This window comes from Pristis pectinata, chromosome 6, assembly GCF_009764475.1.
Source record: "Pristis pectinata isolate sPriPec2 chromosome 6, sPriPec2.1.pri, whole genome shotgun sequence".
NCBI lineage: Eukaryota > Metazoa > Chordata > Chondrichthyes > Rhinopristiformes > Pristidae > Pristis > Pristis pectinata.
The window spans coordinates 46,349,771-46,363,578 of record NC_067410.1 but is presented as its reverse complement, the minus strand read 5'-3'; the positions used below and the strand labels follow the sequence as shown (position 1 = coordinate 46,363,578).

At 39.2% G+C, this 13,808-nt stretch overlaps 1 protein-coding gene across 1 annotated transcript in view; it reads left to right on the top strand.

The window, feature by feature from the left end:
• The window catches only part of LOC127571298 (cullin-associated NEDD8-dissociated protein 1-like), a 40,128-nt gene that overhangs the window by 12,288 nt on the left and 14,032 nt on the right, over window positions 1-13,808 (top strand). Inside the window, exons 5-9 of the mRNA XM_052017570.1 lie at window positions 4,552-4,808; window positions 6,353-6,458; window positions 7,279-7,427; window positions 9,238-9,530; window positions 10,731-10,872. Coding sequence (XP_051873530.1) covers window positions 4,552-4,808; window positions 6,353-6,458; window positions 7,279-7,427; window positions 9,238-9,530; window positions 10,731-10,872 — 947 coding nt within the window. The remainder of the gene's footprint in view (window positions 1-4,551; window positions 4,809-6,352; window positions 6,459-7,278; window positions 7,428-9,237; window positions 9,531-10,730; window positions 10,873-13,808) is intronic.

The following is a 13,808-nucleotide window of genomic DNA, read 5'->3' as shown; positions in this document are numbered from 1 at the left end:
CTTTTTTTAAATGGGTTAGCTAGAAGGTCCAGCTCATGGTCTGCTCAGCATGGACACTGGTGCAGAGAGCTAGCTTCAGGCAAAGTCACTTGCAGCAGCGCTCTTAGAATTTCCCAATTTTCCCTAAACTGATCACTACATCGACCACTCCAACACTGGATTGCAACCTTGTCCTTTTCCCTCATTTCTCCTTCTCCCTCATTTCTCCTTCATGGCTGGCAATTAATCATAGTGGTGAATGAGCCAAGGAGAGGACTTTGAGTGCAATAAGCTTACAAGGCCTTGCCTATTGTACACAATGCTTTGGGCCAAATGTAGAATAGAATTTCATATCAGTGTCTTCTCTGACGCAGCTGTTTAATCCATTTCTCCAGATGCTGAACATTCTTATTTCATGGTGCGGTAATTTAGCATTTTAAAGTTATTGCTCCCCTTGAAATCTATTTCATAGAACAACAACAGATTTGAAGACACTCTTACTGAGCCAGGAAAAGATTGACGCCAACTCATAAAAGGGTACATCAGGCAAGGTGATCAAAAACGTATCCAATATGTAGGTGTTAAGCTTCTGAAAAGAATAGAGAATGAAAAAGCAGTGTTCTAGGGATAGAATTGCACTATTTTGATCAAGGCAACTGATAGTCTGGGTGCCAATGGTGAAGGAAATCAGGAGGCTAGAATTGATGGAATATTATGTTCATGGTAGGTTATGTGGCTAGAACAGCTTGCGGAGATAAAGATGGGACCATGGAGAGACTTGAATGAGAAGCATCCTTTAAAAGTTGGAGATGGGAAGTCACTGAAGGGTGGTGAGCATGGAGTGAACAGTGCATATCTGGATATCAGCAGTAGTCTTTGCTAAGCTTGCATTATAGTATGTGGAAGAAAGGAAGCTGGCCTGGAATAGTTTGTGTCAGGAAGTAATAAAAGCAGACTGTGTAACTAAGATAGATGGTCTTGGTAACGGAAAAGATATGGGAATGGAAGCAGAGTTCAGTCACAAAATGTCAAGACTGCAGATGTTTAGTTCAGACTTGGAAAGCTGCTAGGCAAGGGACTGGAAACAGGTGAAAGCCTAAGCCGATGTCTTTAGTCTTCTGAGTGTTTAATTGTAAGAATTTTCTGCTAACCCAGCTGTAAATGTTAAATAGTACACTAATTATGCTGTTTTTCTGCTACATTTTTAATGTTGATCCAGTACCCTCTTAGGCAAAGACTAAACATCAAAAAGATAAAGGCAAAATTGATGCCTTGTTCATGAAGCAGCCTACAAAAGCTGGCCATAGAGGCAAAATCATCAGCTATAATTCAAAGAAGTTACTGGGAAGATCCAACAAAACTAATACTTTGGAATTGTGGAACCATGGTTCACAAGCCAATGGGAGTTCTTCCTTTCACTGGCAATATCCATTGATTGTTTACACATGAGATAGTCTTGATTGTGGGGAGGAGAGTTGTTGAGATCTTTGCAGGCTTATGAGCGATGCAGATTCCAGGTCAAGTCAGCAATGGAAAGTATATCCATCTGATTGGGATCAAGTCTGAAGACTAGCTTAAACAGATATAGTTTCTAAGATTAAATAGTTATGGTTTCTAAGATGACCTTTCAAGGCTACAAGTTGTTTCTGCAATTTTGTCAGCATTGGGTCTGCTAGGGAAAGGTGGAATAGGCATAAGTTTCTACTGGATGAGGTAAATGCAGTGAAGAATTCTGAGGTGAACCTCTTTCATTCTGCTGCAGGTGATGGTCGTGAGAGTCAGTCTTAGAGCTTCCATCCAATCAGTGGAGAGAATGGGTAGCCCAGATCGCACTCCCAGTAGACATGTAAGTTTTCCATGTCATCTGGTGCTATGGTAGATGCCAGTGATTGGAGATCAGAGATGTACTTTCAGGGTAGTTCTTCATTGTCATGAAATGTATGTTATAAGGAAGCCTGATCATGTCCATGATAAAGTTGTTACTATGTCATTGAATGGTTTTTTTTAATGGCTTAAGTGTTTTTTGCTGGGCCTCTTAAGAGGATGCTAAAAATTCTGCAGTTATTGTGGTCGATGTGTTTCCACTGATTACCTCCCCTGTTAATCAGACAGGGTTTAATCAGATCAACTGGATTTAATCAGATCAACTTTGATCTCATTAAGTGGCAGTACAATCTCAATGGGCTTCTAATACTGAGAGGTCCATCAGGAAATCCTGGTGCCTGTTGCTTTTTATATATCTTGGTTCCTTCCATTCTGACAGTCTGGGGTTCCTGTGGTGCTGTTTAGTGACATTTGTCTACTTGCCACCATATTGTGAGATAATTTTGTGTGTGTTATAGCACTTTTTCAGACTTTAGACACCTAAAAAAACTTTAGAGCTAATTTACTACTACTAACTTGTACGTAGTATAGGAAATCTGCAGCCAGTTTTCAAATTTGTTCTGTTTTAATGATTCAAAAGGAAAATACTGCAGCTACCAGAAATTTGAATTCAAAACGGCAAATGCAGGAAATACTCAGCATGTCAGGCAGCCTCTCTGAAGAGGAAGAGTTAATGTTTCAAGTGAGTGACTTCAGAATGGAGTCTGGTGAAAGGTCAGCAAGCATTTTAGTGAAGTTGATTGAGGAATAAGTAACATAAATGGGAGCAGGAGTAGATCATCTGGCCCTTCAAACTCTGTCTGCCATTCATCAAGATCGCGTCTGCTTTTTCCTATTTCTGTCCCTCTATTCCCTTCAAATCCAGAAATCTGTTCATCTCTGTTTTGAATGAACTGAGCTTCTTCAGCAGATTTGGATCAAGAATTCCAGTGAATCCTCCAAGTGAAGAAATTTCTCCTTGTATCTGTCCTAAGCACTGTACCCTTCTCCCTCTCCGCCTCCCACACACACCCCTCATCCAGCCTGTCAATCTGCGCAAGCATTTCATAAATTGCAATGGGGTCTTGTATTCCCTTGAGTTTAGAAGAACAATCTCCATTCATCAGCCAAACCACCATTCCTGAAAACAGTCCAGCAAAACTTTGCTGCTCTTGCTCTACGGCAAATACATCCTTCGATATGGACAGCAGAACTGTAAGTACTTCGGGTGTGGTCTCATCAAAGTCTTACTGCAATTGTACAGGGCTTTCTTTCTTGTCTTTTCAAATCCTCTTGTAATAAAGACCAACATTATGTCTTCCTAATTGTTTGCTCCACCTGGATTGCTTTCAGTGAATTTTGAAAAACATGAGTTCTGTTTGTACATCAGCAGTAAACAGTCTCTCACCATTTTAATAAAAATGCTACTTTTCTGTTTTGTGCACCAAAATTGAAGGCCTCACATTCTTCCACATTATTTTCCATCTGCCATGTTCTTGCCAACTCACTCAGCGTGTCCATGTTCTCACGAAGCAGTTTTACATTCTCTTCTGTACTCTTAAATCCACCTAGTTTAGTAGAATCAGCAAACTTGGAAATATAGCATTTGGTCCACTCAGTCAAATTGTTGATGTAGATTTTGAATAGCTGCAGTGTAAGCACCGGTCCCTATAGTTCCACACTAATCATAGCCTGACAATCTGAGAAGGGTTTGTTTCTTCCCTCTCTGTCAGATACCTAATTCTGGACGTACCCCCCAATTCTGTGTGCTCTCATTGGTCTGGGCACAAGAATATTGAGCTAAATGGCCTACTTTGATGCATGTTCCAAGATACTGTGGCAAACTCCCAGTTCTTTGCAATAATACTGCAGGCTCTTTTGAATTTGCCTGGGGTGACACGTGAGCCAGTGATTTAAAATGTTATTTGAAATAAGGCACTTCTGACAGTGCAGTCTAAATTATCTTCTGAAATCAGGAGTTGTGAATACACAGATATCCCTTGCATGTTATATTCAGAATATTATGGCAGTAAGACTGGCCCAGCGTCTGCTATACTCGTTAAGAAAATATATTAAAATAACAGCATTTTCAGTTGGAATGAATACATTGGGTTGGTCTTGCCTTGCCTTTTTGGTGGAAAGTGATAAGATGACAAAAAAGATTTGATTGAGGAAATGAGGATTTGCTGTTGCATCCACATGAGGGTTTTTGATGAAGTAAGTTGGTTCCACCAGCAGGAGGATCAGCAACCATACGTATATCTGCCTCCTTTGCTGCATGATTCTTTGTATAATTAGATTTATTAATCTAATTGGACAAGTATTACTGTATCAGAAAACTTGGAATGGACAAGACTGATCTTTCACTCTCCCACCTCCTCCCTCCCCCCAGGATCTGCAGTAAAACTCTGATAATCTTGTATTGGATCATTCCTGAGAGTGCCAGATAATCAAGAGTTTTACTTGGTTGTAATTCTAATTTTAATATGGATCTTTCTAATAATTTAGGCTGGCTTGGAATCCAACTTGATTTTATTAGGAATTAAATGGCCATCCCACCGAAGATGTCACATGTGAGATGCCAGATAGAGTTTTGGATTTAAGATGGTAAAAGCAGAACAAAGTGGATGTGTTATTGAAGACTGGTCGATGCATAACTCTAGGAGTGCTTACTGCTTTCTGAAAATCTTTTCACATCTGTCATTACAGGTTAGGTGGGACCCTGATCACATTTCATTCTTCCATCCTGAGTTGTCTGCTGCCCCAGCTGTCAAGCCCAAGGCTAGCCGTGCGCAAGAGAGCCATCATCTCTCTGGGACACCTGGTCATGAGCTGCAGCAGCTGTCTCTTCTCTGAATTAATGGATCACCTCATGGTAGAACTGTCAAAGAATGAATCTACCTCCATGACCAGAACCTACATCCAATGCATTGGTGCCATCAGCCGACAGGCTGGACACAGGGTTGGTGAGTGACTGCAAGATTCTCAGCTGTTTTAGCCAATCTGACTCAGTTTTTTTCCTCCTTTGTTTATGGGTGCCATCAGAATGTTGAGTTCTATTCCTGCTCGATATAAAATCTCCAATGTTTGGATATCATTGAGGAGTTGATAGTATCTTCCACATGAAAATTCTTGATTTGTCAAACCATGGGCTTCTCATCAACAGCTTGCTGTAGCAATAGAGCAGGATTTTACTTTGTAACTAGCCCTGCACCTGACCTGAGAGGGCTTGATGAAGTGTAAAACAAGCTTTAAATCTAACCCAATTGTGCATAAGAATGTTAGTGAGTCATTAATCCCAACAAGTATCCTACATTCAGTTAGATTATCGCTAATGTATCTTAACTCAGTCTGTCTGCTGTGGTTCCATTACCCTTATAGACTTGCCTAACAAGACTCTTCTGCCTGTACCTGATCCATTTCTCTCCATGCCCTGCATATTCATGTATTATCTAACAGTCTCTTAAACACCACTATCGTATCTGTTTCCACCACTCCCCTGACAGCCCGTTCCAGGCACCTACTACTCTCTGTGTGTAAAAGAAAACAAAACTTGTCCTGCATATCTCCTTTAAACTCCCCCCCCCCCCCCCCCCCCCCCCCCCCACTTTAAATGCATGTCCTCTAGTACTTGACATTTCTAACCTGGGGAAAAAGATTCTGATTGTCTACCCTATCTATGCCTCATGTCTTATAAACTTCTATCAGGTCTCCCCTCAGCTTCTGACACTCCAGAAAAAGCTACCCAAGTTTGTCCAACCTCCTTATTGCTCATGCCCTCTAATACAGGCAGCATCCTGGTAAACATCTTCTGCATCCTTTCCAAAGTCTTCACAGCCTTCCTGTAATGGGGTGACCAGAATTGCATGCAATACTCCAAGTGCAGCCTAACCAAAGTTTTGTGTAGCTGCAACATGACTTCCTGACTCTTGTACAATGCCCCGACCAATGCAGGTGAGCATGCCATATGCCTTCTTTACTGCCCAATCTACTTGTGTGGGGGGGGGGGAAGAAACATTCCACACAGCCTCTCCTCACTTTAATTCTGCACCTCTTGTGGTATCGTCATAAGTGTCTTATGCACCCTACTAATACTGTCACATTCTTCCTCTGCTGAGGTGACCAGACTCAGCACAGTATTCTAACCACTACACATTTCTAGCATTTTAATCCCTCAGTAATTACAAGAAGGAAGGTAATGGATGTGGAACACGATCCTACAAAAATAAAAGGTGATTACATGCCAGTCAGCACCATAAAGTGAATGGGGATCAAGTAGATGAGCAAAAAAAATGATCTTTGATCCTCATGCGAGCTGGGGTTCAAAGTACATAGACCTTGGTTAGGGTCTAGTGTCTGAGGTAACCATTGATGACGTATTAAGGAACAAACCTGAAGGGCCAAAAGGCTTCTTAAAAATCCAATTTGAACTTTATAAATTTTACCAAGGCTCTTCTTTTTCTCCCCCAACACTTCTCAATAACGGTCCCCTGTGTGTATCTGTTTTTAGGAGAGCATTTGGAGAAGATTATTCCGCTGGTTGTAAAGTACTGCAATGTAGATGATGACGAGCTGCGGGAGTACTGCTTCCAGGCATTCGAATCATTTGTAAGAAGGTGTGTTACTCTGTGCTTGTTACTAGGCTCCTTTAATGTGACCAATGCATCTGCCCAGTCAAGAGGCTTGTTTTTAGACCAATCTTGCTCTGAATTCAAGCACCTAGAAGAGGCCCCATTTTTGTCCTTGAGCTTTTCCTTGGTTCATCTTTTCATCCTGTTTATTTCCTCCATTCTTTGGATCTCATGAAAGGTTTGTTTCATACAATAAGCCGACTGTGCTATTGGTCTGAATAATCGATTTAGACAGGCTGTGTACAATACTCAGTGCCACCAGTTATTGACAGAAGTCAGTGTAATGTGTAGTGGAAGAGGGTGGGGGAGTGAGGTGGAGTGGGGAGAGAAGCAGAGGTTACAAGGAACAAGTAGTAAAAATAACATCCTTTAACAATACTGATGCTTCACGTGTGGGTGTGTCAGTGCAAAAAAAAACTTGTGATCACCTTCACACCTTCATTGTTTACTCACATTTCTGTTACAATCCCTGGATCCACTAGCAGGACAAACCAGCTGGAGGTGGTGGGATGGTGAGAGTCCTGGGAATTCACTGTATTGTCTCCGAATGATGCTTTATGGCATCGAGTCAGGCCATAGCAAGGAGGTTGCCTCACTAGAGGTGCATCAAAGCCAACAATGGTCATTTCTCACATTCTAACCTTTCCGCTCTGGTTAATTCTGATTTGAATGTATTGAGCTTTGTCGGACAACAAGCCATCCTAATGTTGACAAAAGCATGTTTGACGTTAATATACATGGTTACATAATTAAATTCAAAACAAGCAGCTGGAGTTTAAAACATTTTTTTATTTATGTAACTAAGGTGTCCTAAGGAGATGTCAGTTCACATTCCTGCTATGATTGGACTATGCCTAAAATACATCACGTATGATCCTAATTACAACTATGACCAAGATGAGGATGATGAAGATGCTATGGAAACAGACAAAGGTGATGATGAGGAAGATCAAGGTCAGTGCTTCATGCTCAACGATGAGAGGTTTTTCCTTTATTGTATTTCCTTTTGAACATCATAATGTTGAGAATAGCTGAACCAGCATCACAACTGAGAGGAAAGAGGAGAGGGAAAAGCCTTGTGGCATGACCTGTGCTGGCCTGAGATCATGTCAGCAACAGCTTCTGTAATGGCAAATTTATACAGTGAATAGTTATCCAGGGGGTTAGTTGACAGATCTCATTGTTGGATGGATTCATTGTTCCTGGCTGGAAAGAAGAAAGTCAGCCAGGGTTAATAATTGTGACATTTAACCAAATGGAAACATTTACATGTGGATATCAGATGAGGACAAGATCAGGATGAACTGTGCTATGTCCTCAAATCATCTCAAACAAAAACAAATGACACTTTGATGAGGAATTATAAATCTGTATTACCCATGGAACAATATTTCAAAGTAGTAATCGACGTGGGAGTTATATGAAATTTGTTCTGCCTTTCATTTATGGTTTTGGCTTATCAATATGTTATTTATCAGAGTTAGATTCATATCAGTTGACAATATTGCCCAAGAAAAACCTATTAATTTCAGTCGCAAAAAGTTCATAAGCCAGTTTTCACTGCTTTTTGGGGGAGTTGGTTCAACATTTGCAATGTCTTTTGATGGAAAAACTGCATCTGTGTCTCAATGCACAAGTGAGCCTTATTGTTCTGGATTACTCCACCCAAGGAAAGAGGACGAATGAAGGGAAAGAAAATCTCATTAATGTTTTTAGGGTGGAGCTGATTGGTCTCAAGTATTAAAGCCAGTGGCATTTTAATTCAGGAAAATATTCGTTGAACTAAAAATGGAAAATGGTAGAAATTCTCAGCTAGTCAGACAGCTACAGTGGAGAGAAAGAGTCAGTGTTTCAGGTCAATGATCTTTCATCAGAGTACTGTTTCTCAATTGTGAAGGGTGACTGGGATTGAATGTGGCATTGTGAGGAGTACTTAATAGGTTAAATTAAAGAATACTTGGTCTCCCCTCTGAGTGATCTGGGAATGTTTGACCGCCTGACTTTGCCTTTTAGCATGATGTACTTAATCTAGCAGTTCTTATTGCTTGGTGTGAGGGGAGAAAAGAAGCTTTTTTTAAAACCTATAGGAGCTGAATTAGGCTATTTGGCCCACACGGTCTGCTCCGTCTTTCAATCATAGCTGATTTTTTTGTGCACCCGAACTACAACTAAAATGAAACAATAAGGAAATGGAGTGAGACCCATGACTGGTTATGTTTATGCTGCTTTTAGCTGGTTAAATTCTAGGTAAGATTTCTGCTTTCAAGTTGTACCTCAATTTTCTATACTAGGGTGAGTGGGTTGGGTTCCATTGGCCAGATATTGCATAGTCTGGGCCCATCAATTACAAATTCCTTGCATTTTTCTCTAATTTGGTTTGAAGCTCTTTAGTACTGTAATTTTTATTTGCAAACACAACTGACAAAGAATTATGGCCTTTTTTTTTAAAGAGTGCTTGATTCATGGCAGTCAATTCAGGCACAAGATCCCATAAAAAGCACTCGATAAACAATCAGATAATCTGTTTCAATAATGGTTGATGGGTGAGTATTGGCCAGGACACTGAGGAGAATTCTGATTTCTTATTGTGAAAGGCAAAAGCATCATCTTCCCTTTCACACTGTTGTGCTGGCCTTCACATAATTTGCCTTAAAAGTCCCTGCAAATGTTTTGAAGCAGTCAGACTTGAAACGAGTGGTGGATAGGCATTTGTTGGCTTTGTCAGACCTGAATTTACTTTTTTTTAATTTCATACTCCAATCAGACAGTGAAGAGGAGTACACAGATGATGATGATATGAGCTGGAAGGTGCGTCGAGCTTCTACCAAGTGTTTGGATGCCATTGTGAGCACCAGGCATGAAATGCTGCAGGAGTTTTATAAGACGGTCTCGCCAGCTCTGATCAGTAGATTCAAGGAACGGGAAGAGAATGTGAAGGCTGATATATTTCATGCCTATGTGTCTCTCCTGAAGCAGACAAAACCAGTCCAGAGCTGGCTGCAAACTGCAGATGTGCTGGAGCAGGGAGATATGCCTCTTGTGATGCTTCAAAACCAAGTGAGTTTTTTTTCTGTAGGTACGCATTATAGTTTTGCTCATGCACCTTAGCCTACCCTTGCAAAGATCCACATTGTGAATACTTGAAAGTAGTGAGAATGTTACCTCATTCTTCCCTTTCCAATGCCAACCACCTTGGCACAAACCAGTATCAGACTGGCGGTGAATGGCATCGGTGATAGAATACTGTCACTTTTTTAAGTGTTAAAACTATGTTCAATAGAGTTTAAAAGATTGAGAGGTGATCTTGCTGAAAAATACCAGATTCTGAGCAAGATTTACAAAGTAGGTGCCAACAGGCTGCTTCCTCTACTTAAAAAGCTTAGAAATGGGGGTTGCAATGTCAGAATTAGATAATAACAATATGGAGTTGAGATGAGGGTAAATAAATTCATCTTTGAATCTTTTGGAATTCTGTGTCTATGGGGGTTTGGATGCTCATTCAAGATCATATTCAAGGTGAGATGAATGGATTTTTGGAATATGAGGCTAGATCAGGAAGCTTGGTAACAGGTAATCATAATGAGCTAATATATTCTGTGTAATAGCAATAAGCAGTTAACTGGTAATATAGATTGTAAATGTATTCCATTACCAGGGTATCAATCAGTTACAGGTTGGGAATTGGATACATATATCTGCAGGAGCAGGTTAAGAATATCATCCATAAGGTATCGGGTAGGAACTTGGTTACCAGACAATGGATTGTGAATGAGCCACTGAGAGGGCAAAAGGTTATTAATCAATTGTAAAGGATATTATAGGTGGGTGTTAAGTTGCACATGATAGTTACTCGATTACAGCTAAGAATACTTGAATGTTGCTGGAAATATAGTAAGTGTAATTTGCACAGGAAAGTTGCATGGTATGGTTGCATGTGAATGTCATGGACATTTGCATGCATCTCATGGTTCCCATTCAGCTGGGTTTGTGATTATAAATGCCTGCACCTGTGTTTAGTTCTTTTACCAGAATAGTTTTTCTCAAATTTTTATTTATTGCTGTGGCTTTTCTGGTTTAACAAATGCTACGTGCCATAACTTCTCAAATGTTCTTTTTCTCTCATTTCCCATCCTTCAACTCTTCTGCTCCATTCCTCCTTCCTTCCTCTCCTCTCTCCTCTACTTTCCTTGCTCCCTTCCCTGCCTTTTCTTTCCCCTCATGTCTACCTTTTCCCCTTTTGCTTTCCTTCTCCTGAAGGTACCTAGCATAGTGAAAGCTTTACACAAGCAGCTTAAGGAGAAGAGTATGAAGACACGACAAGGCTGTTTCAATCTTCTAACGGAATTGGCTAGTGTCCTACCTGGAGGCTTGTCAGAACATGTACCAGCCTTGGTACCAGGTATGAATGAGTGTGGATAATGGCAGTGTGTAATGTTCTTATCTAAAATAGATAAATTGAAGAGAAGCTCCATATTTAACATTTTGTAAATTTGTTGCAGGGGAGCATTAACACACAGAATGGTGGTTGCTGCATCTTTCCTTGCTCCCCTCTTTCACAGTCAGATTTACTGATCTTGTGTGCTTGGCCCTCTAGCAGTTCCAAATAGAGGCCAGTCACTTACCATTAATGTTGCATGTCATCAGACCTATGCAGTCAACATTGGATTGGCTCTCTGACCGGTTCTTTTGTTCCTGGGTTGCGTTTGATGGTGAAAAGCTTCAAAAAATAATCCCTCTCAGTGACAATTTTAAAACAAGTGTGCTTTGAATGAGACAAGGCTGCTCCTTTGGTATTGGCTAAATTATACTCTTGGGGACTCAGGGACTAAATTGTATTCTTGAGGAATTATAATTTTACTCGGGGACTAAATTATACTCTTGGAATTTTGTATAAACAGTGCAAGACTTACAAAGATCATATAGCAGACATGTAGAGCAGAATAGTCATTCATCCTCCCTTGTCAGTCATTCAAATATGACCTGTGACCACTCCTATCACAGACAGCACCCACCCCAGGAGCACAGGAATTAGTCTGAGCATTTTTAATTTTTTTATCTAAATGCCTCAGATCACTAATCACAGTCCTAACCAAATGGCTGCCAGGTATTTATTTTAAAAACATGGCATTTTACTTGTGCCATGTTCTTAAAATAAACTTTTTATTTTGTTTTTATTTTTATTTTATTTCTTATAGTGCCATAAACTAACCTGTCAATGTGAGTCTTGTCACAGAGCTGAAAAAAATTCTCCTAGTATCAAAGACTGGAGTGTACTTATAGGATGACTTTACTGTGCTATACAAAACCAGTGAGATATTCTCTTTTTGGGTTGTGTTGAATAAACCACTCTCAATTAGGGCAATGGTTTTGTCTCCCAACCAGGGAGTGACACTAGAATAAATACAATTACTCTATTCAAAGGTTGTAAAGAATTCAAGGAATATAAAGGGCAACTAGGAACAGTTTGAGGCCAGAGTTGGGCTGTTGATTTGAAAATGAAGACAAAGGGAGATTTAAGTTTCAGGGAAGGGAAAGGATTTTACAAGAGATTAATCTCTATTTCAGTACAGTATGGGTGCAGTGAGGGAATGGGATATAGGAGCAGGTTATTCAGGCTCTTTAGCCTGTTTCTACATTCAGTTGAGCCCTGGCTCGTGCACTTCCACCCATCTTCTTTTTCAATCTTTTTATTGAATTACAAATTAGTATACATAACATTAATGATTATACATATGGTGCAAAGAGATCAGGATAATAATAGCAGTTAATATACTCACAAGGAGTAAAATATATAATCTGGACCTCCTGCTCTCTTGCTAAGTGAGCATGATACAAAAAAATTGAAAAGAAGTTTAATTATATGAAAAGAGAACCCCCAAATCAAAATAATAATAAACAAAAGCAAACCAAAAACTTAAAAATAAAACTGGGCTGATATTTCTTTGGTTTAAAAAAATTATGCTGTTAGCTCTGCTTCTCTGTATTCATAGGTTATTGAAAGGGATTCGAAAAAGGTCAGCTTATATCATATGAAAATACTGAATAAATGGACTCCAAACTTCCTCAAATTTAAGTGAAGGATCAACAGTGCCACTCCTAATTCCTTCTAAGTTTAAACATGTTAGCGTTTGAGAAAACCATTGAAATGTGGTAGAATGGATCTCTTGGCCATTAATGTAACAAATGCAATCATACGAAAAGCAGAAGCTGATAAATGGCCAGAATCCATCACTGATAACCCAAAAATTGCAGTAATAGGATGGGGTTGTAAATCAATATTTAATACAGTTGAAATAATATTAAAAATGTCCTTCCAATATTTTCCCAAACGAGGACAGGACCAAAACATATGTGTCAGGGAAGCCACCTCCAAATTACATCTATCACAGATAGGATTTATATGGTGACAAAAATGGGCTAACTTGTCCTTAGACATATGGATCCTGTGAACCACCTTAAACTGTATCAGTGTCCAGCACACATTGAAGATGTATTAACTAATTGGAGAATTTCCTTCCATCTTCTATAGGTAAAAGTATCTGGAGTTCTCTTCCCCATTTATTCTTAATTTTGTCAAGTGTCTCTGGATGTATTTTCATAACCAGGTCATAAATTATTGCTATCAAGCCCTCTGATAAGGATTAAAACCTAAAATTTTTTCCATAATTTCAATTTTATATGGTATCGGGAAAGAAGGTAAAATAACTTTTTAAAAGATTTCTAATCTGTAAATGTTGAAAAAAATGTGATCTAGGCAAATTGTATTTATTAGACAGCTGTTCAAAAGACAAAACAGTTATCAATGAATAAATCACAAAGGCATGTTATTCCCTTCATTTTCCATAAAGAAAAAGCTCAATCAATTCTGGATGGTTGAAAGAAAAAATTAGATTGGATAGGACTTGATAAAACAAATTTATTCAATCCAAAAAATTTACGAAATTGAAACCATATTCGTATTGTATGTTTAACTATTGGGTTAGTCATTTGTTTACTCAATTTAGTAAGTGCAAAAGGGAGTGAAGCTCCTAAAATAGAAGCTAATGAAAATCCTTGCACGGACTCATACTGAAGATACACCCATTGAGGACATTGAATTACATCTAAATCTTGTGCCCAGAAAGTTAAATATCTAATATTAATTGACCAATAGTAAAATCTAAAGTTAGGCAAAGCCATACCACCATCCTTTTTTAATTTTTGTAAATATTTCTTACTTAACCGTGGGTTTTTATTCTGCCATATATATGAAAGAATTTTAGAATCAATAGTATCAAAAAAGGATTTCGAGATGAAAGTTGGAACCGACTGAAATAAATACAAAAATTTTGGTAA